We start from the raw sequence: 23,709 nt of genomic DNA, 5'->3' as shown, positions 1-23,709 counted from the left end.
AAATAAAATATCAAGACAAGTGGAAAAATTAAATACATGTTCAGTTATTGTGTTTATGGCATAGGTGTCAAACTCTGGCCCGCAGCCTAATCACATTTGGCCCGCGAAGCCATACCAAATGACTATCAGAGCTGGCCTACTGGTATTATACAGCTAATATATATATTGTTTAGTATTAAGCTTTGCTGTTCCATATTCAGTTTTTCAGCCAAACTTATTTTAGTCCATAAGAAAAGATTCATTCTTATATCTGGAGGAAGATTTTTTTTTCAATAAATATTGACTTTGTTCCAGTTTTGAATTTTGGCCCACTGTGTATTTGAGTTTGACACCCCTGGTTTATGGTGTTGATTCTTATGTCATGTAGAAACACTTTCAGCTCAGAAATGGTGGCTGCTGGTCATAGACTCAGACGACGGACTTGAAGGTCTGGAATCTGATGTGTCCCCTTTCCCTGGAACCTGTCAGGATAAACACATCAATCAATAAACTCATGTGAGCTTTTCTGTAACACAAATCACCGATCAGCAGCAGCTGAAGCAAACTGTGGTTTTTGGATTACATTTGGGTAAAATGTACCTGTTCAGAGGTGTGTGAAGGTTTTCGAGAACTATTTCTGAAATATAACAGGAAGTCAACATTTAAAAAATGCTTGACATACACAACTGTGATATAAAATTAATTTCTTAGACATCTTACATGGAACTCTCAGACTGTTCGTTCTTGGTAAGATGTTCTTTGTCTGAACTCTTCTGATGTTTCCCCTTCCTATGGAACCTGTCAGGATAAACACATAAATCAATCCCACTGTGAAGTTGCAGTAGAGGGCTTAATACATTCCAGTGATCCCAGAAGCTATGCTTTTGGGTGCAATTTCCCCCTGGGTAGGGGGGATCTTCAATATGATCTTTAAGGTGACGCAATATAGACTCAAAATTATTTGTACTATTTGCAGTTTGAACAGCTGTCGCAAAACAGTTATCAAACTCTACAAAGTACTGAAATAGTTCAGCTGATGCCAGGCAGAGAATTAAAAAAACCTCAACATAAGGTTAATTTATTCTATATATTCATACTTTTTTTTTTTTAAATCACTGTGTGTCTTTTCTCCACTCCAAACCAGTTGAGGTCTGGCCTGGTATTACTTGCATGTTAAAAGGGCGTTTTTCTTTCGCACTGTTGACAAGTGCTTGCTCATAGGAGGTCGTGTGAATGTTGGGGTTTCTTTCTAACGTTGTAGGGTTATTACCTTACAATATAAAGCACATTAGGGCGATTGTTGTTGTGACTTGGCAATATATGAATAAAACTGATTTGAATTGAATGATATACAAATTGTTTTGGTAAACTTTACCATTTTTAAAAACAACAGTATAGAAATAATGAGTTAAATTACAAATTTGAAGCGGCAGTATTTTCTTTTTTGTCCACTTGGACAATTATTGTCTGCTTTTGAGCCGAGAAAACAATTTAACCAATTTGAAGAAAATGTGTAGCAACAGTTGAAACACTGCAATCTCACCTGATGAGAAACGCAACAGCAAGAATCAATCCCAGGGTGCTCAGCCCAAACAGGACGCCCAGAGCAATGACCAGCGCCTGATTGGAGGTGGACCCTTGAGGGTCCACCATCTCAACATCAAAATGAAGCTCCTCCCCAAACAACTGAGACAGCTCTGCATTCACAGCATTTGATTGGCTCTGCAGTTTCCTGGTGGATCAGACAGCAAGAGGTCAAAAGAAATCTGTCACATGACCTTTTTACACAGTTCACCAAGGTGATCTTTCCCTGATTATATCTAAATATAGAAGTTAATTTTTATGAGACCAGGTTTAGATTTCAAACTGGTCAAAATGGTAGGTGCCTCTGGAAAATTACTCAAAATCAACATTACTCAGACTAATGAATTTCAGGCAAGTTTGCTAAAAACCAAAGCAAAACAATACTGAGTGTCTAACAGATGGGCCTGATGTAGAACACATTAGAAGTCAGTCTCTTACTTTATGACTGCTTCAGAGGAAACAACCTCCCCTCCATCTACAGCAAAGAAACGGACCAAAGTCCTCACAGAAACTCTCAGGTTTCGGGTGCCAGTGGATCCATCGTTAGCGCTGAACACCTGAACGATGTTCACAGTCCAGCCCAGAACTTTGCCCAAAGACCTGGGAGACACAAAAATCTATTAGAAGTAACAGAAGTGGATTATAGAAAGCAATCTTTAACACCAGCTAAACCTGTCTTACGTCGATAAATCTTCAACTTTCTTCTCCACAATGTTAGCAGGCTGATTAAGTGAGATGGTCACAACGTTGGAGCTGCTTGCACTTGCCTGAACCATCACCTGGGGGCAGAAGAGAGATTAATTTAACTTGGAATTTAACTTCTTATTAACCTGTTTTATTGAACAAAATAAACAAGAAGATGAATTAAAAGGAAATACTTTGTATTTATGCATATGAAAATCAGCTATCAGTTCTTTTTTGTGTAATTATTATTAATAAAGACTTTTGCCTTTATTCGTTGGAGCAGAGTGGACAGGAAAGCGGGGGGGTCTTAAACACTCACCTCCACTACAGCGGTAGCATGAAGATCGTGGGGATCAGTGGCCTTCACCTCCATTTTAGCTGTCTGTCCAGCCAGTTCTGTTGCTGAGATCACATAGACCAGACCTGAGGATGGGTTAATGTCAAAATAAGGACTTTCTGCTGTCAAACTGTAGACCAGCTGCCCCACATCTCCAACATCAGGATCTGAAGCCTGGAGGTAGAGAGCAAAAAAAGCACTTAAAACCTTTATGAACTAATGTAGTCGATTGTAGTTGATACTAATTTGTGAGCTACTGGATTAAACCAAAAGTCTAAAACTAAGTTATCCAAACTAGCTGCACATCAGTGAGTGACAGCAGTATAATGCTGCTTAATCATTTATGCTTCAGTTTTAACAATGTAATTTATTTAAATTTGTAATAATTGTCATTCTTTTGCAAATTGTTCTTTTTATATTCTAAGCACAGTTAGCCAATAATATTGCTGTATTTTCATTTAATACACAATAAAAGCTTAATACTCGTTCCACTTAGGAGAAACAGCTTTTAGTTTTACATTTTTAAGCATAAATCTTCATCTTTGACGTATCTTTTTAACTTCACTAGATGTTTCTTGTCGCTGTGTTTACTGGCAGTGCACACGTCACACTGACTGATTTAGTGTTTTCATTGGTGATTACTCAGCCAGGACACTTGACATACTGGAAGATGTAGGAAGTGTTGCTGTGAATGCTTTTCTCTGATTCCTGGTGATGTGGTGTGTTTCATTGCTGCTCACAGACACATTAACCATGAACAGATTACTGAGTGGATTTCAGTTCAAAGTACATTGCATGATAGCAGATGCCTTTTATGTAAACATAAAATCAAAGGAGGCAAACATTCGCAGAACCATTATATTATTTCCAGACAGATGGAAACTGAAAAAGTTGGGTGTGTTTACCTTCACTTGGATGACGGGAGTTTTATAGGGGGCGATGCTGAATACAGAGGCACTATAAACCTCTGGGGGAAACTGTGGTGACTCGTTCACATCCTTCACCTGAACTCTAACCTGAGACAGAAAGAAACATTGAAGAGAATTTCTGTGCAATGCTTAAAGCATTTCAATGTCACATTCCTCTAGTTTGTAAAATGATTAGACGGCAATGAGAGTCTTTGGCTATCTTAATGCTTGGGTAACCTTGCCTAGAGCTTAAAAACAAGGCGATAAGTAAAGCATGATTTGAATGACTGTAGGTATTTGACCTTACAATTGCATTATGGACTACTTTAATATCTGTGTACATAATGCCATACCCACTGGGACTGTACTTTGTTTCTCTAACAATAAACTGTGGATCACTCATAATATCAAGGCTGCCCTTAAGCAGAAAAGGAGAATCAAGTCCACGCTCAAGTGAGGAATCAAGGAAGAAATGAAGGTTGTAAAGAGATCGCTGAGGAGAGGGGGAGGGGAAAACACCTTCAATCTCGGGCTTTAAGAAACAGAATTTTCTGTTGCTTGTTTGGATTACGGTGAGTAAACTCAGATAAGGCAGATTCATCATCTGCCGGGTCTGCTCCCAGTGCAGCAACTACTGCCACAACCATCATCATCTTGGCATTCTAGTGACTGCCCATCCCACCTTAACTCCTTTCACACTTATCCACTACATTGCCTGTGTGCTGCCCCTGACCTCCAGTACATAGCTGAGTATATCAGCATAACTGAGTATATCTTTTCCTATTGCTTTGAACACTATCATACCCACAATCATGGCAGGAGTACAAAGATGTGGACCATCACCTCACCACATGAATTCTGGACTACCTTACCAACAGGCCTCAGTACATATAGATCGAGAATTGTGTTGGTGATGGGCTCCCCGGCAGTATAGATGACCAACAAGCAGAAGTCCTGGATCCGTTTCTTTTCACTATATGCACCGGATACTTCTACAACTCGGCTAACTGCTTTTGAGTCTCTGATGACTCAGTTGTTGGCCATGTCCCCCATGGGTATAACAAGGACTTTTGCAGGCGCCAAACATCCTCCACTTTCAGAAGAAACCATCCATGGAACGGATATTGAGATCATGGACTCATAAGTACATGGTTATTAACGACTAACACAAATGCCATCTACAGAAACAGCTGGTATCTCCTACTGAGACTTGGGTGTTTTGGAGTGCAGGTATAGCTCCTATGACTCTGTGGTGGCATCAGCCATCTCTTATGGTGTAGTCTGCTGGGGCAGCAGTAGCTCTGCTGGGGACAGAAAGAAACTAAACAGTTTGATCAAGAAGGCCAGCTCTATGCTGGGATAACCTCTTGATTCAATGGAAACAGTGAGCAACAGGAGAACAGTAGCTAAGCTACCATCCTTGTTAGAGAACACCTCCCACCTCATGCAGCACTAAGAAGCTCCTTCAGTGACAGGTTGCCGTACCCAGGAGAGATTTTGGATGCCTTTTTTTTCCAGAGTCTACTATGTCTAACAGAAATGAACATGAGGATACACACATGGTCTGTACATATCTCAATGTGCAACACTGTCCACTGCACTATGAAGCATTTAGTTTTTGCTAGACTTCTCTCTCTCTCTCCCATCAACTGTATTTTGTATCATATCTGTGTATATACATATGCACAGATATACAGAACCAAACAAAAAACAAAACTCTGCAATACAGTACTACAGTATTGTTTTGGTATAGTATTATTGTAGTTAGGTTATGCTGTATGTATTTATCCCTGCTGTGTTCACTCTGCTACTGTAATAATAAATTTCCTGACTTTGAGACTAATCTCATGTTAATAACACTACAAGTAAACTCAAAGGATTACTTTACAATTAATTAATTAAAATTTAAAATACAAGGACACGTATTTGGTCATGCTTGGATTGCCAAGGAGCTCTAGTAACACTTCATGAAAACTTTATGCTAGTCTGTTGTAGACACACCAGATCACATTTGCTGTGCCATCTTGACATACCTTCTATCTAATTCTGTTCCCTTCCTCTGTTCCTCTGCAATCAGTGAATTTTATGAAGCGCCTTGAGGCGACTTATGTTGTGATTTGGCGCTATATAAATAAAATTGAATTGAATTGAAATAGCTCATTTTTGTTAAAGTCAATACCGTCGTCATTGCTGATGTAGGTGGATTCCGTGTGTCCACAACCTCCACTTCCAAGAAGTACCATTCCTGCTGTTCTTTGTCGAGCTGTGCTTTGGTGAAGATAGCTCCACTGAGGTTTATGGAGAACAGGTCTTTGTGTGTATTCAGCGAATACGTGACATTGTAAAGGTTGCTTCCTGAGGAGGCAGTGACCTTGCCTACCAAAACCCCTGCTTCCTGGTTCTCAGGCAGGCTGAAGTTATAGGAGGAGCTCAGGAAGGCCACAGTCTCAGTCAGACTGGAAATGTGTAGATTCACCACAACACGAGCTGCAGGGAAATTATAGCACAGAATGCTCATGGGTTAAACTCCCACACAGGTGAAGCTAATTTTTTAAATGCATCGAACAGGATCTTCACATGAACAATTAATTTGTTAATTTTTAGAAACTTAACGGTCCATACAAAATTTAGGATTTCTTAGTACATACTGAAATTTCTGTCGATTTTTTTGTGTAATTCGTAGCTGAGTCGAATAATTTTCCATGCTATAGAAATAACACTGAACTGAACTGAATTGGTTAACATTGTGAAAAGATGCTTTTAAAGTCAAATCATGTTAACTTCCAATAAATCATTATTTATTAATTTATTCCTAATCCTGATCAAGCAGTGACTGGAACTGAAGACTAATAAAATATAGCATTATGTCTAAACATACGTTTTTCAAATGTGTCCAGTGTTTGAGTTATTCATAAACATTTTTACACATTTCTACATACTGCAGATGACACCTATGAGAAGATATTAACCAAGGAACCAGTTTACCCTGCCAGGGATAAGCTTATTGTGTCCCCACCCCCAGAGTGGAGGCACAATTAGCTGAGAAGGGAGCTCAAGGAAGAGCGTCTGTTTGCCCCCTTTGCTCATGGAGCCTGGCTGGGTGCAGCCTTAGAGGAGTCATGGGCCTGCCCTTCTGTAATTCCACCAATAGCACGAGGCACCATAGGGGTCAGGTGCTATGTGTGTTAGGCAGCAGTCAAGGGTGGTCCAATCCACCCTTGACAGACTACTGGGTCACCTACTTAATGGTTTTAATGGAATCTCCTACCATTACTATGCAGATAACACAGAGTTACACTTTTCTGTCAAGCCCAACAACCTCAACAGCCTTTGATACCACTGCCTTTGTAAATACAGATGTTGCTCTATAGACAATCCTACACTCAGGAATCCTGCTCATGTTGGTCACTTTATTTCACTCATACTGTAAACTTTAAAGCTGCTACATTGGTCACTTTAAACCACTTCAAGGTCACTTTAAATGTCAATTGTAAATTGTAACGTTAGACTGTTATCTCTTCATGTCAACTTCCTTTTTTTCACAGTCTGTTTTTGAAGATGAATTTTCCGCAAAAACACAACTCTAGATTGTTTATGCCTCACATTTTCCCCATGCAGGGCTGTAACATTTCAGTTTTACTTCTTTCCTTTCCTATCAATCTGTTCCCAATACAAAGCAGGAATGCATTTATTTCTAAACTTGGGAAGGTTAAAATGCATGCATACTATGATGTTATGGTTTACAGTTAAATCAAAAAATAAAGCTCAAATAACCAATGATGCCAAGAGCTGTTAGACTGACCCGTGGTGCTCAAAGGGGGCTGGCCGTGGTCTGTGGCCACAGCTGTCAGCACCAGTGCGGTATCTTCTGTTAAATCAGCAAATTTAGAGGTCAAAGTCACATTCCCAGCCTGGGTGTTTAGGTCCAAGTATGGAGAACCTTCTCCAGAGAAACTAAAACAGCAAAAATGAAAAAAATACATTTAAGGAACCTTAATAAATACTCCTGCTACAACAACATACAACAACACTAAACTATCTTGGAATATGTTTAATCCATGCATTTTAATAGATAAAAAAATTAAATACAAACAAACAAACAAAAAAATATTCACGTACACAATGACTCTTCCGCCTATACAATACTATAGAAAAAAAATACATGCTTCCCTCAGCTGAAAACAAGAACATGCTGGATCTACTTAATTCAACTGTGGACTTTGGTTGCACACATATGTTTTGCTGTGGCTATGGATGCTGTGCCCTGCCCACCGGGAGCAGCATGACAGTTAGGGCAGGAGTGCTGGACGTGTGGGTGGCCAGGAAACATTTGCCAAGAATGTCCACTCGTGGAAGCTGCGCAGATGATGTGCACCACCAGCCTTCTGACACCCTCACCCAGCCCAGGAGAAACATACAGAAGTATGTATGCCTGTGCTGTGCTCAGTTGTTACCTCGAAGTCATCAGACACCAACTCTGGGGAAGAAGAAATGGTGGGGCCTTCACGTGAGAGCCCACTGGCTCTGGTGATTTGCTCCACAAAAGATTTCCCACAAGAGCAGTGATGACAGTCTGAGCTCAGCCTTTCAGCAAGTGATCAAAGTTGATGTAGCACTGAAATTTCTGTATTTTGTAATGAGTGACAGTTTATATTGAGTGAGTCATGAGTAGGGATGGGTATCGTTTAGGTTTTATCCGATACCGGTGCCAAACCGGTACTTTTGAAACGGTGCCGGTGCTCAAACGGTGCTCAAACCGGTGCTTAAAGAATGGAGAACACAAAATTGGTCCAAAAACCTCTCATATTCAGCTGGTTTTATGTAAAAAGATAACAATGTTAGCCTTTTCTGCAGCTATGGGGCATATATGGTATCACTCTTAGCTGGAAGCAGTGCTTAGTCAATGGAAAAAAGACAAACTTTGTCCAAAAACCTCTCATGTTCAGCTGTTTCCCTCTTTTTCTTTGGTCATTTTAGCCTTTTTGTCCAGGGTGAAGGGAGTATCTGCCATCAAACAAGAAGACAGCCGCATGTAGCTACGATGATGTTTGCTAGTTCACCTTACATGCATTAATGTAATAACGTGGTTAGCCTGCTCAGCGTAAATTACACGCGAACAACAGAGAAGAACGGCTGCTGCTGCTATCAAATACAGCGCATTTCTCGGCTTTTAAAAAAAACGCTATGCGTCGCCAGCTGTTTAATCGGATTCTTGGTGTTACCTCCTTTGACAGTATCACAGTATCAGCTTAAAGCACTTGTTGCTGCTGAGTTTGCATATTTTGCTGTGAAGTACAGCCAGACTTTTGACCGCTTCGCCTTGGGCATTTCTAATCTGTAGCTCTGCTCTAAAAGAACGTACGTACCTGGACCCGCCTACTATCCTCGGAAACGTAAAATGATTGGCTAGAAGTGTATCACAGCTCAGGAAAAAAAAGCACCGAAATAAAGCACCGAAATGTGCGCTGCTTTTCGGTCTGGTTACTACCGTTTATGTCAGAACCGGTGCCATCATGGCACCGGACACCGGTACCCATCCCTAGTCATGAGACTCATACACAGGAAGAGCACGCCTAGTTGTTGGTGCCTAAAAGCAGGCGGGAATTTATTTTCCAGGCTATTTTCCATTTACTCCAGAGTTATGATAAAAATCTGGAGTAAATCATTGCCCAATTTTAGTAGCTGGACATCTGAGGGGATGTGCGCCAGTGTTGCGCAGGTTGTCACGGGAGAATTTGTTCCAGGCCCAGGAATGTCAGCAGTGACTTTACAACATTTACAACTCAGACAGTTTTCACTGGGAGATAAATTGCTCTTAGCCCTGTGTCAGATTTGTGACCAAATCAAGCAAGCCACACAAATCATATCACCTGAGCCTCCTGAAAGCATAAAGACAGGCTGAATCCATCTCTGGCGAACCGATTTAAGGAAAGAAAGAAGTTGGGGCCAGAAGTGCCAAATTTAGCTTCCATCCTCACTCCATTGTGACAACCATCTCACACAGGCTCAGAGAGCAGATGTTGCTGCATTGCAACAACGTTTTGGAGATGTGTTTCTCACCTGCCCGGTCTTTCCACTCACATAGAGCACCATTTTGAAAGTGACTGCAATGTGAATGTTGGAAAGCAGAAACTGCTTCAATAAAACGCAACAGCATTCACTTTGGTGGTACCAGGTCTTTACTACACAGACAATTAAACCTATACTTAGAGCTGGATCAGGTAACCCTGAACTCTGCCATTGCAGAGTTGCTAGAATGTTGGGAAACTTTTCTATGATGCAGTGAGCATTCCTCCTCTCCTCTTTTCACTCACGATGCATTTACATGCTTCTACCTCATGTCATTAACTTTTAACTCCTCTCTCCCATAGTATGATTTTTTGTCCTTGTCTTCCTATGAAGCAGATGGTTGCACCTCCTTGAATGTGTTCTTTACACCATAACCAGGTGCTTGCTTATCAGGGATTGCCTGATTGTTTGAGTGTTTTTTCTCTAATATTGTAGAGTCGTTTTTGTTGAGAAGTAGAATGATATAAGGAAACCAGAATCAAACAGAAAAGTCAGAATCATAAAGATAGGAGTTCGTTTAAAAACAGCCCAAAAAAGAATAACACTCGTAGTATTTATAGTTTGTAATGTATTATCGTGTTACAAAAAAACATAATTGCAGAGTCCCTGAAATTTCCCAAAGCCTTCCAACTTTCAATTTGTTACATAAAGAAGGTGAAATGACTTTGCAGTCACATTCCAAAAGCGTCCTGTCCATCTGAACTGACCTGTAGGTGACGAGAGAATTGTTCCCGGTGTCTCTGTCAGTAGCAGACAGCGTGAGCAAAAGCTTTCCTTCCTCTGCGTCTTTCAGCAGGATGGTGCTGACGTAGTCGCTGGAACTGAAAACGGGGTTGTTGTCGTTCAGGTCAGCTAGGCTCACTCTGATCGAGGTGAAGTTCTGGTGTTCAAAGTCCAAAGTTCAATTACAATAGTAATTGTCAAGTACAACTTAAGAGTGCCTTTCTGATGTGAAAATACTCAACTGGACCAAAAGTAGACCTAATTTTGTAAAATACAAGAACTTTTTTGGAATGTTGGCTGTTTCAGGGTCTGTAAGCATTTTCTGTAGTTACCTCTCTTGGAGGGTTGCCTTTGTCTAAAGCCGTCACAGTCAGGTCATATGTTTCCCTGCTCTCCCGATCCAAAGGACCAATAGCCAGCAATGTCCCATCCTGTAACACAACACATGAAACTGCAACACACATCCAACATAATTATACTATACCTACAACATAACTACAACCAGCCCAAGAGCACTCACATAATAGTGAAACAATCATTTTGCCCCTCTTTAGGACAGATTTTTCCATCCAATCCTAAAATATGCAGCACTGCGAACAATGTCTATACTGTAACTTTTGTTGCTGCTTCCCAATACAGTGCATTGTAGAGCCCACAACTACTGTAATTGATTAATTAATTAAGGCCCTATTATACATTTCTATTGTGAGTATGACTTTCCTTATTTTCTGTCATATACACTAAAATAAAACCAAATAAAAATAAAATAAAGGAAAACTTTTTCAATCAGAGTAGGATATTGATCTGGTCAGTTAAGTAGCAAAGGGGATTGTTAATCATTTTCAGCTGCTTTGGTGTTAACAGAATTATCATCAGGTGCTTTAGAGGAGCAACAAGGAGAGAAGCCCCCAAAACATGAATGAATGGTTTTACAGGTGGGGGACACTGACCTTTTGTCCCTCAACATATTTTCTGACTGTTTTTTCACTGGGTTTACATTCAGCTTGTATCAGTAGCATGGCAGTGTGAGGTGATTCTTGGACTCTACGGAGGTTGCACAGGTATTACCACTCCTCCAGGATGGCACATCAACATGTGTCATTGACAGAAGGTTTGCTGTGTCTCATAAAGTCTCAGTAATATGGTGGAGATTCCAGGTCACAGGCAGTTACTCTACATAAGTGGAAAGGGCCATAGAAGGTCTTAATCCATCAGCTGGACTAGTATCTGCTCCTTTGTGCAAAGAGGAACAGGATGAGCACTGTCAGTCCTACAAAATTACCTCCTTCAGGCCAGTGCTATGAATGTCTCTGAGCAAACAATCAGAAACAGACTTCATTAGGGTGGACTGAGGGCCCAACATTATCTAATGGGCCCTGTACTCACTGTCTGGCACTGTCTGTGGAGCCTGATCAGAATTTGCCATAGAATTGGCAGGTCCACCACTTGTACCCTGCTGAAAGCAAATTCACCCTGAGCCTAACAAGAAAGGGTATGGAGAAGCATGGATAACGCCATGCTAGCCAACGGCATACCTGTCTGTGGAGGTGTATCCATGGATATCTGATGTGTTTTAAGCGTTCCTTTATTTGTTTTTCTTTCTTTTTTTAGAAGTTTATGTCCTCTTATACTGCATACTAAATAAGGCTCATTTTGTGCCAAAGGTTCAGACTTCAGATTGCGCTAATACAAATGAACAGAATTAATATGTGTGTGGCAATATATAACATCATGTCAGATAAAGCAGTCGCTATAATAGACAAAAAGCGGAATTCTGGCATGTTGGAAAATGTTCCCAGCTGTTTTTTCCCTTTTGCCTCACCTCTCTGAATCTAAAGACTGGGTGGGGGGAGATAAGGGAGAGGGTGACCTCTCCATTTAGCCCAAGGTCTGCGTCTGTGGGTGTGATGGTAAAAATTTCTCCTGGGCTTTCCACTGAGTAATCGCCTTCAATGATCATCAGTGGGTCAGGAATGCTTGGGAATTGTGGAGAATTGTCATTGTAATCAAGGATTGTGATATTCAGCTGAGCCGTGGAACTCAGACCATCAGTCACCTGATCCACTGCGACAACCTGAATAGAGACACAGAAAACACAGAAAGTTACTGAAACCTCCCCCACAGGATTCTACTAACTTTAGCTCTTAGACACCAAGTTACTTTTTTTTAACCAAAAAACATAAAATTTAGCCTGGGCACATAGTATTTGTTCCCTTTAACTTATTATTATTGTTATTTTTGCTTTTTAACATTGCACAAATTAACTACAGTAAAGTTATATTTTTACACATAAAAAGAAAATGGAAAGAGGACTGAATAATGAAAAAATGAGAAAACTATTGCTGAACTGATTCTGTGCCTCTCGTTCTTCTATTCCCAATGTAATAATTTCAAAAATGGTTCAGTGGCTCACCATTGGGTTATAAGTATTTAAGTTTTAAAAACAGAAAATATTTGATGTGTGTATACGTTAATACATGGCAATCTAAGAATGCCATGTATTAATTACGTTTTAAACAATAGTGCAAGACAATATAATATCACAATTTTCAGTATCCATACATATGTTGTATATTTACCTGTAACAAATAGCTGTCTTTTGTCTCTCTGTCCAAGGCTACATCTCTTCTCAGTGAGACGACTCCCTGCTTATTGATCTCAAAAGTGTCATTGTTGTAAAGGAAGTAGCCATTGGAGAAGCCACCCTAAAAAGGAAGGTAGTTATATTAAATAAGACGTCTTCATAACCAAAGGTAATTATTAAGAACAAATACTGATATATCAGTACAACTGTGGAAAAACACTTTGGTCTTTTTGCACAGTAGACCAAATAAGAACCAAAACTTATCATAGCTGGACCCGGTCATGTAACTCACCTCATCCTTGTCAGTAACTTCCAGCACCAGGATGGATGCACCACCGGGCAGGTTCTCATAGATGAGTATGTGATTGATTTCCTTACTGAACTCAGGTGGGTTATTATTCACGTCCTTTATCTTCACCACCACTGAGCCATTCCCATTTAAAGAGGGTGTTCCCCCATCAGTGGCCTGAACCTTTAGGGTATACATATTTGCCTCACTGTAGTCCAGAGGCTGGGCCAGTCGCAGGATCCCAGTGGATGACTCCAAATCAAAAACAGCAGGGTCTGATGAAGGGCTTTGCTGGAAAATGCTGTACGTAACTATTCCATTTACACTTTCATCAGGATCTAGAGCTGATAAGGTGAGCAAGCTTGCACCCACTGACTCTGTTTCTAAGATTTCAACCTGATACTCAGCCACTGAGAACTTTGGTGCGTTATCGTTGATGTCAGATACTTGTACCGTCAGAGTGGCTGTGGCTGACCTGGCTGGACGACCCTGATCTTCAGCCACCACCAGCAGGCTGTATTCTGCCTTGGTCTCCCTGTCAAGTGCGCCGGCCAAACTGACCATCCCAGACACAGGATCAATAGAAAAGCTCCCTTCTCCTCCTCTCAGTGAATATCTGATCTCCTTGTTGAAGCCACTGTCTTTGTCTGTAGCTGGAACTGCAGTAACATTGAATCCTACCTCTGCATCCTCCAGAACAGATTTGGTGACTGAGCTGGAGGCAAAAACTGGACTGTTGTCATTGATGTCAGTGACTTGGACCTCAACCACGGCGCTGTCACTGGTTGTTCCGTCAGTGATGGTAATTTCTACTGAGTAGTTTTGAGGGCCTTCGTCATGGTCAAGCTTAACCTTGGTGGTGAATTCACCACTGTTGGAGATTTCGAATTTGTCACCTTCTGTTGTAACTAAAAACTCTGGAATAGCTGGAGGTACTGCAAGGAAGTGAACCTGAAAGAAATACAGAATTGACAAAATCCTACTATGACATTTAAAGTTAACTATAGTAACAACAGTGAGTAGCTAAATGTAACTTGGCATTTGACACAGGAACATTTGGATGATAAAAACACTGGTTTGCACACAAATTCACTGGGAAACATACCTTAAGAACTGCAACTCCTGGCTCCTGCTCCTCCTCTATGGTAAAATGGTAAAGTTTTTGTAAAAACTGAGGTTTTGAATCACCAGGAGCAAAAATATTCACTTGTGCTGAGGAGGAGCGAGGTATGACGCCACCTAGAGGACAGATGAAGAAGAATATTATGCTACTTTAATGATGGCAGGCATTAAGAGGTCAGCTGGTCTACTTTAAGATTATGTAACAGTAGTTACTTCCATCTTAAAGTTACTCAGGTGACAGAACTGACTGTAAAATGCCTTGTTGAAAGCAATGAAGTTCTGTGAAAAATATGAATTAGTCATATGAGATTAAAAACCTTGGCACATGCAAGGTAACAATGTTATGATGCTAAAGTGGATTGATTGCTATGACATTACACTTAGGCATAGCAACTAAGAAAGCAGGCGGTGAAGTTGTGCACATATGCTGCAGTTGTGCTGCATACATGCCAAATAATCACAGTGTGTAAGTTATGATTTAGTGAATGTCAGAATAAGTGATTCTGAAATTGAATAACCTATTCTGGCAAGCCATGTCCGCAACCACAACAACCTCAACAATATTAACAACAACAATAATAAGAATAATAATAAAAAAATCTACCATCTTTTGCTGTTACATAGAGAGGGAACTCCAAAATCTGGTTTTCCTGCAGGGGAATGGTTTTAGCTAGTGTAATTTCTCCGGTGTTTTCATCGATTGTGAAGTATCCTTTACTGTTCCCAAAGTCAATAGAGTATTTAATCTGCCCATTTGCATCGACATCTGGATCTTCTGCCCTAACCTTGGAGTCACATAATACAAATCACAGTTTAAATGTCACGGAAATTAAAAAACAAAACACAAGATGATAACAGCAAAAACAAAAAACAATATCTTTGGATGATATGCATAAAATATGATTTAGTAATGCCATGAGAAAGTGATTATCTTTTTTAGTTGTAAAAAATATTTTTCTGAGTTGGTATGATTGAATGCAATGCAAGCAAAAGAGTAAATTGAAGTGATTAAAAAAATACACATGCAGTTATATGTCTTATTGAGAAGAACTCACTAACCTGGACCAGCAACAATCCCTCTGTTTGATTTGCAAACACTTTTCCCTCATACACGCCGCTGGTGAATTTAGGAATGTTGTCGTTTTCATCCAGAAGAGTCACAGTAACTTGTGCTGTTGCAACATTGTTGGGTTCATGTTGCTCTCTTGCTTCTACCTTTAAAATTAGTACGAAGAACAAAGTTGAGATGAAAGTTGGGACAAACTTTACTCTTTGAAAAACACAGTTTTTCTCCCACGTTTCAATTATTTTAATCTGTTTAAAACTGAATGGCTCAAAATGAGTTTTCAAGTTTTTTTTAAACATGAATTAAGACCCAGTATATACTGACAGTTGTTTTATCTTAAATCTAAATGACCTGAAATGTGATTGTTTCAGTGGTCTCTCGGTCGAGAGCTGTAGAGTTTTTCACTCTGACTGTCCCATCAGAGCTGATAGAGAAAGGAGCAGACTCTGGGATGATCCTCATGGTTCCCACAAACCCTCCCTAGGAGTGAATATGAAAATGAAGAGAGTGAATGAAAATATACATGCAGTTTTTATATATTATTAACAGCATCAACTGACAGAATATATCTCGAAATCATATGTGTATTGTAACTGTAGACTACCTGGTCGAGATCAGTGACAGGAGCTTTGAACAGAACAGCATCAACAGGCGAGTTTTCCACAAGTGTCACAGAGTAGCTGGGTTCATCAAACCCTGGAGCATTATCATTAACATCCTCTACAGTGACAGACACTACTGTCTCAGTTGTCTTCATACTGTCGTCTGTTTGGGCTGCCTGAAGAGTATTAAAGCAGAGCGATATTTAGATTTAGATAACGAATAGCAGTGTTTGTTCATATGGGCCACGTTCTTAACTTTTGTGCAAATTCTATATGTAACACAAGTGAAAATTGTGTGTTTAAAAAAAAGTGTGTTAAATTTTGATGAGCCTTCAGCTAAGACTGAACCATTTTGACACAACAGACCTTTTTACTCTTAATGAATGCATAGATTAAAATGTCAGTACCTTGATGCTGATAGAGATCATGCTGCTGTTCATTTCCTCTCTATCGAAGGCAGCAATCACAGACAAAACTCCACTGGAGGGGTCAATGTTGAAGTTTCTTTGATATTTGTCTGGAGAAACTAAACAAACATAAATAATTTAGAGGTTTTCACAGGTTTAATGTCGTATTAGTAAAACAAAAAACTGAACACATTTTTTTAAGCATTTACCAGCACTGATGGTATAAGTTAAAGTCATGTTGATCCCAATATCTCCATCTTGTGCCTTTATTGTCTCTGGTTGAATGGTATGGAATAATCCAAGCTGAAGTACACAACACACACGAGAGTTACATTCTGTATTTCAAAGCTGCCGCAGTGACGTTTCCAGAGCGTTGCTTGCGTTTTACTCTATAACAGCTAGGATGGGCCCCAAATAACTAACAGATTTTGACATGTTTAATTTAAAAAGTGAAGATATGTAAATGAAATCTGATTTGTGATGTTAGTCTAGATGTTTTGAAAATTTAAGGAAAAAGAAGAAAAAAAGAAGAAGAAAATTCTGGACTTCTGGCTGGTTTTGGCTGAGTTTATCCTCTCAGAAAGCATCAGCATTTCTGAATCTTGTTCATGTTTGTTTTTTTTGTCTTTGTATAGTTTTATTTGCATTTACTACTGCACTGTGTTCATCATGTAAACATGGCTATAAAATCAAATCAAATCTGTTTGTAAAAAAAACCCCCATGTCTTGTAGACATGAAATTCAGAAGGAACATAAAACATATTGGAAAAAACAAAATTTCCAGAATTAATATTTAAAGACTGTGATTAAAACACTACGTGTACAGAATTAAAATTTTGAGACTTACTTGGTTCTCTGAAATAAAGGCCTGGTACAGACTGTGGCTGAAATAGGGATTCAAGTTATCAAAGTCCTCTACATTAATCACCACCGAGGCTGTGTCATTCAATCCTCCGTTATCCTGCAGCGAAGGATAGTAAGACTATAATCATATAGATGTTCTTGATTGAAGTAGTTCAGTTGCTCGAAATAATTTTAACTCACCTTGGCCGTTACAGTAAAGTGGTAGTTTTGGACTGCGTTGTAGTTCAAACGTCTTTTCAACATAAACGCCCCTGAGTCAGTAACTTCAAAGTCTTCTGTGGCTGGTGTCTTATGAAAAAGCAACAAAAGCCCAAAACATCATCACCATGTTGTTATTGTTACTTTTTATAATGACAGATTAAATACAGACACGTTACCGACGACCAGTATGAATTACCTTATGTGAAAGCTTAATTATTTATATAATTTTCACTAACATTTGCATTAAAAATGTTTCTTTTTTACATAGAAAAATGCACAAAAAAAGAAACACAAAAATTAGTGAAGAGCTTTATTCTCAGCTAACACTGAAGTGACAAGTAAATAGACCTGCACGTTACTTAAGAAACACATACTCTCACTAGCTTTTCAAGAAATTTTAAATGTGTTTACAATGGAATATGTCACTCTGTTGTTTTGTGAGGTGGCGTCTGCATCCACAGCTGTCACTCGAATAACCTCAGCATTCAGATTAAGTGTCTGAAAGAAGAAAAAGTTAAATCATATACAGCCAGAGAAAAACACATGTTTTGTAGTTCCATCCTATCCTTCTTAATTTTCCTCTTAAGTACAGGTGTGATTCTCACATTTATAGAAATGTATCATGCAACTGGTCTACATTCCATTTTTTAACAGATTTTAGTGGCTAACCTCAGAGACATCTTTGGAGTACAGTTTCTTTTCAAATATCGGAGCGTTGTCATTGAGATCTATGATTTTCAGTGTCCGAGTGTTATTGTACTGTAAAATAAAAAATGAAATAAAATAATTTGACATATTTCATTTGTAATGTATATTTGTAATGCATAAATATTGAAACTTTGCAACCACAGAATATCACCCACCTTAATTATACCATCACACATGACAGAATAATACAGGGTGGTAGGACTCTGTAAGACAGGAACACAGTGGATTACCTTCAAATGAGTCATTTATGTTTAAACTAAACCGAACAGCATAAAAAAAAAAAAAGATAATGAAATCTAATAAAAACTGCAGCTGATTATAATAAAATGTTGCATAATTGTAGAATTTCTTAAGTGTTGCCCATTGTGTGTGCAGCAGAATTTCACTTGGATGTTTTGATGTGTAAGACTATATGCTGCTGTGGTTATTTAGTGCACTGATTTACATATTTTTTTTTTTACATATGTTTTTGGCATTTTATTACAAAAGGCTCCCATTAAGTTTTTAAAGGGTTTAGTATATTGGTCTTCAGCTGCAATGGGAAGATACTGTATTGCAATCAATAGGAGTATGCTTGCAGATCTTTAATTTGGCAGTTACTGAAAATGTTTCCTTTTCTTTTGATGTTTAAAATAAGCTGTATTTATAATACATATGGAATTTCTGGGAAATAGGTTTGCCCAAACTTACAGACATCGGAGCATCTGCATCTAGAGGTTTCTTGGTGTGAACAACTGCAAAGCTGTCCCCAGGTGTGAAACTCAGCTCCAGAAACTCAAGGTGGGGAAGAAAGACATAGTCCACTAACTTCACACTGGTTCCTGGCACGATACCATCTATCCTCTCCACATCCCCTGCAGCATCATGGAGAATTATGAAGAATACAAGATAAACACTAAATGTGTAAGTATGGATAGTTTTCCAGACCAGGAGAAAAAAAACATTGTATTTCTTGTTTCTTTCATGCCATAGTCTTCCTGTCACAATCCTGGGTGTGTGACGCAGTGTGTGTGCTTTCCGGTTAATGTTATATTCTTCAGTATACTTCCTGGTTCTGTTTCCTTGCCTCCCCTGAGGGAGTCTGCCATGTCTCTTGTGAATTTAAGTTCTGTCTCCGTGTTTATTCATCTGTTTCCCAGTCGTGTCTCTCACTTCCTCTGTCCCCTATGTTCACTCAGTCTGTGTCTTATAGTGTGTCTCCTGTTTCCTGTTTTACTTGGACAGTCTCGTGTCCTGTGTTATTGTTTTTTGTTTTGCTTCCTACCTCTCTCATCGTGTTAGATCTGTTCCAGCTGTGTTTCCCTCCTGTTTCTCATCCTATCGTTACCTCCCTAGTTCTCTGGTCCAGTCTTAGTTTTGCAGTTTCTTAGGTTTAGTTCTTTGTTTCTAGTTTTTGCGTTTTTGGTTAATAATACTTGTACTTGTACATGTTTTAATATTTTTGATACAGGAATAAAACTGCCTCCCTCATTTCACTCCTTTTTTGGGTCCTCACCCAGCCTGCCACACAGTGCATCCTTGACACTTGTATTACTACCATCACGCATTTATTCATTTCATACCAGACTAAATGATTGTTGGCACAGGAATATACTATGTTTGATTATTGTGTTATTAAAAAATTATAAAGTAAAGATGAAAGAAGACACTTTACCTGAATATCCTTCATTGACTTCACCTATATTTTTAGAAGGAGTCACCTCTTCACAATTTATGGTTGAAGAACCTTCAGAAACAAAACCGATGAATTAGCACCGAGTGAACAGATTATCGATATTACATAAAAACACTATTTCTAACAGCTGATATGCAGATGTAACTGGGCATGTCCATTTCACTGAGATTTCTTTTCCATTTTGTTTGTTTTGTTTTGCTTTGTTTACATTCTGATACCAGGCTTTTCTTTTATCTGTGGTTCCTTCTGTGCTAAAATGATTTGCCAATATTGTTATTTAACACTTTCTTCTCTCTGATGGTGTTAACTTCTAATCTCTTACAAGGTACCATGCATTGTTTTAAAAGGCACCACCGGTGCTGCTGCAGTAATATTTCAGATATGGACAATGGTTGTATTTTCTTTGCCTGACACCCTCCTGATTTTCAGTTTGGTTTGGCTCCTTGGATTTACTGCACTTACTCTGTCTTCCTTTTGATATGAACACTTTTGGTTGTAGTGATGCAATTTCCGGCTCTTTTTAGAGAACCGGCTCTTTCGGCTCTGAACCGGCTCTTCAGGTTGTTTTGTTGCTTTAATTAATTTATTATTAACAACAATATAAAATTATGCACAAAAGGAATTACTAATGTAAAAAAAACATGTTTTAATTTATATATGTTTATATATAAATATATGCGGTGGCCCCTAGAGACAAAGAACCTCCCAAACACATTTCTAGCATTAACTGAACTTCAAAACAGAGCTACCTAGATCACTTAAATTACACAATTGAAAGCATATGCGCATTGTTTGTGTATTTATACACAAGCACTCATATATATTTAAATAAAAAAAAAATGTTCATTTACCTGTTACTACCACACACCAAATCTGGTCGTTGGTACTTCCTGGCTTGTGTAGCCACTAGGTAACAAAAGCTCAACACTGCCCTTACCATCCTGGAGCACTTCTGTTGTGTTTTGTACGTGTTTTGGAGTTTGTACGTGTTTTGGAGTTTGTACGTGTTTTGGAGTTTGTAGTGCTTTGTCTGTAGGGGCCACCGTAAATATACTTTTATTTATTCACTCCACATAAAATGTAATAAATAAATCATATAATACAAAAATCAACTATTCACATTTCAACTTTTAACTATTTAAATTTTCAGCTGTTTCCTTTTACAAATTTAAAGTGAAAACAACACAAAACACTGCAAAACACAACACAATTAAATATAAATTATAATATGAAAACAAAAAGAAGATGCACATTCTCTGTCATATGGGCCCGCATGAATCCGCACTTTCCGAATCCTTTATCATCTGCAACCGAAAATAGTTGTGGATGATTACTATACCTTTCTAATGTGACGTTGTTGTCCCTGCTCTCTTTCTCTCTCTGTGCTACTGCGCCCCTCCCCCCTCTGCCCAGCGTAAAGCACAAGGCTCGCGTGCAGAGTGAAGCGGGAAAAAAAGTGCGAGAGAGAGGCTGAGAGAAAGAAAAAAAAAAAAAACACGTGACTGCTCGCGATAAGGAGCCGGCTCGCGTCGTTCACGTCAAAGAGCCGGCTCTAAGAGCCATTTCGTTCGCGAACGACCCATCACTACTAAGAGCTGTTTCGTTCACGACTGACACATCACTAGCTGTATGACAAGGTGTTTAATCATTCCTCCATTTCAATCACAAAAGCTTTTGCTATGGCTGTTTAGGATATGTGCCACAAGTTAGCTTGTGGGAGACATGTTTGTGAAAACACCAACTGTAGAACTCCATAATGATTTAGTTTGTCAATTGACTCTTCACATTATATTTCCATTATATTCCCATGTATAGTGACTTTATGTTACCAATTAAAATTCATACACTCATGATGACCAAGTGGAAATTTCTATTTCCATGACATCATGACTATTAGAACAGGGCACATTGCTCCTGATATCAGCAAAGGGCCAAGGTTTAACGTACAAACCCCACCCTTTGTACGTGCTGTATGAGGTTTAATCATCATTATAAAGGTTTTTAGTTCCTTCAGTAAATAAATAAATCTCACATTTAATATTTAACAAATATTATAAAATAACTATATAATTTGATATAATTTGAGGGCATGTAACTGTAATTTTAATAGTATGAACATAATATTTTGCGTGATTTTATTAGCTATGATAAAGTTATTTAACCAAAAAGTAGTTGATTTGGAATAGAGCAGGTGGAAAATTTTGTCAGATTTGATTGATTTCAGTGGGGATAGGCCAGTAGATAGATGAATGTGAGTGCCAATTATCTGTTTGTGATTAGCCCTGGTGACCTGTCCAGGGTGTTTGTACACTGCATCTCACCCTAAGACAGCTGGGATAGGAGCCAAACCCCCCCCCCGCGCCACATATCCGGAACAGCGGAACAGAATGGATGGAATAGTGACTGATATTATGTGAAATCCTCCTTGTTCAAAGTTAATCTTTCACTTACCTGGAAAAAAAATATTTACAGTATTTTACCTTAGGGGATTGATCACATGTTCTGACAATAATATATAGGTATTAGTTTTAAATGAAGGATAGGATCATATATCTGATTTATACTTTATTCCACACAGTTAAGTATTGTAGTATTGTAATAGTTAGAGGTAGACTAGCACACCCAGGCACCATTAGACATTAGAGACATTAGACCAGGGGTTTCGAACTCCAGGCCTCAAGGTTTTAGATGTGTGTTGATCCAACACAGCTGATTCAAATGGCTAAATTACCCCCTCAACATGTCTTGAAGTTCTCCAGAGGCCTGGCAATGAACTAATCATTTGATTCAGGTGTGTTGATCCAGGGTGCTATCTAAAACCTGCAGGCCCTCTAGGCCTGGAGTTCGAGACCCCTGTCTCACCCTTGAAGAGGAAGGGGGCCTCCTGGGGGAAGCTGCAGCTTGTAATTAAACCCATTTCAAAGACACTCATCAAGTGCTTGTGTTTTATTAAACAAACTTCCATGACACAAACAAGACACACTGACAGGGAAAAATCTGTGAATAATTTACTCCAACACAAAACTGCAAAATCTGTTAGTAGCCTACTCCGGTCCTAATATCACGTTCATGGTTTTAGACAACAAACATAAAAGAAACAAACAAACAATCCAACAAAAAACAAATACTATTAATAACAAAATATACATATGAAAAATAAAAGCACTTAATTAGAATCGATCCTTACTGCTAAATTAAGCTTAATGTTGTTAGTTATATTGGATCCAAATGCTACTTCAGTTCCCACAAACAAACAAGAACTGAGGCACCAGTGAGAGTTAAAAATAGTCTAGATTTTTTTTTTTATCGGCATTAAAATGATCAACGTAGCTTTTCTCTCACACACTACAACACAATCTTGTCTAAACTGGACTTTGAAACACAAATACTGAAATGTGAAATGAGTTTGAAATCAAGCATTATCAGCACAATTTGACATTGCTATAGTCTAAGCAGAAATAAAAAGCTTTATGGTACATTTAGTATGGGGTAGAAAAAGGTGTCACCTATGGATTACTCACTGCATAGCCTGATACCCTGCAGGACTTAATGATAGCTCAAAATGTTTACTATTAATCCAGGTATCCCATTGTCAGAATTTATCATCTATAACTACACAAATACCATGTATTTCTGTTTGATTTTTGTAACTATTGGAAAAACCGATTAATGATTCCATTATCAGTATAATGTAATATATGTATATAGTAAAAATAAGATATTCAGCATAGACTGAAAACAATCATCATCATTTTTCCAGCTGTTTATGGTACAAAATAACATTCTTTCCATCTATTCAGGCTGCACTCACCTATTGGACTTCCAGTGATGACACAAACAAAAATGGATAGAATGAGGACCACACAAATCTTATTCAACGTGTCCATGTCGGCACAGTTGTTCTTCC

At 38.8% G+C, this 23,709-nt stretch overlaps 1 protein-coding gene across 1 annotated transcript; it reads right to left on the bottom strand.

Annotated features, from left to right (window-relative positions):
* Positions 1–193: 193 nt before the first annotated feature.
* On the bottom strand, positions 194–23,709 carry LOC146706964 (protein dachsous). Its single transcript, XM_085458261.1, has 30 exons — positions 23,614–23,709; positions 19,782–19,853; positions 18,818–18,981; positions 18,283–18,330; positions 18,089–18,178; positions 17,831–17,917; positions 17,399–17,506; positions 17,202–17,315; positions 16,564–16,657; positions 16,355–16,473; positions 15,950–16,123; positions 15,697–15,825; positions 15,339–15,494; positions 14,884–15,064; positions 14,263–14,396; positions 13,161–14,108; positions 12,864–12,989; positions 12,107–12,358; positions 10,617–10,715; positions 10,269–10,441; positions 7,295–7,446; positions 5,672–5,979; positions 3,490–3,600; positions 2,567–2,758; positions 2,245–2,342; positions 2,002–2,163; positions 1,523–1,711; positions 700–777; positions 580–616; positions 194–461 (listed from the first exon to the last, which is right to left on the bottom strand). The coding sequence occupies exons 1-30, from the start codon at positions 23,687–23,689 to the stop codon at positions 381–383; spliced, it is 4,752 nt and encodes a 1,583-aa protein (XP_085314387.1). The 5' UTR covers positions 23,690–23,709; the 3' UTR covers positions 194–380.

This window comes from Copadichromis virginalis, linkage group LG6, assembly GCF_057382275.1.
Source record: "Copadichromis virginalis isolate Kocher_CV1m ecotype Utaka linkage group LG6, C_Virginalis_male_GT1.1, whole genome shotgun sequence".
NCBI classification, from domain to species: domain Eukaryota; kingdom Metazoa; phylum Chordata; class Actinopteri; order Cichliformes; family Cichlidae; genus Copadichromis; species Copadichromis virginalis.
This window is presented reverse-complemented; position numbering and strand designations above follow the sequence as displayed.

Coding starts and splice junctions, on each gene's coding strand:
- LOC146706964 (XM_085458261.1), bottom strand. CDS start 23,689: ATGGACACGTTGAATAAGATTTGTGTGGTCCTCATTCTATCCATTTTT. Junction 15,826..15,949: donor CTGTCACTGATCTCGACCAG/GTAGTCTACAGT, acceptor ATTCACTCCTAG/GGAGGGTTTGTGGGAACCAT. Junction 778..1,522: donor GCTGTTGCGTTTCTCATCAG/GTGAGATTGCAG, acceptor TTATCCTGACAG/GTTCCATAGGAAGGGGAAAC.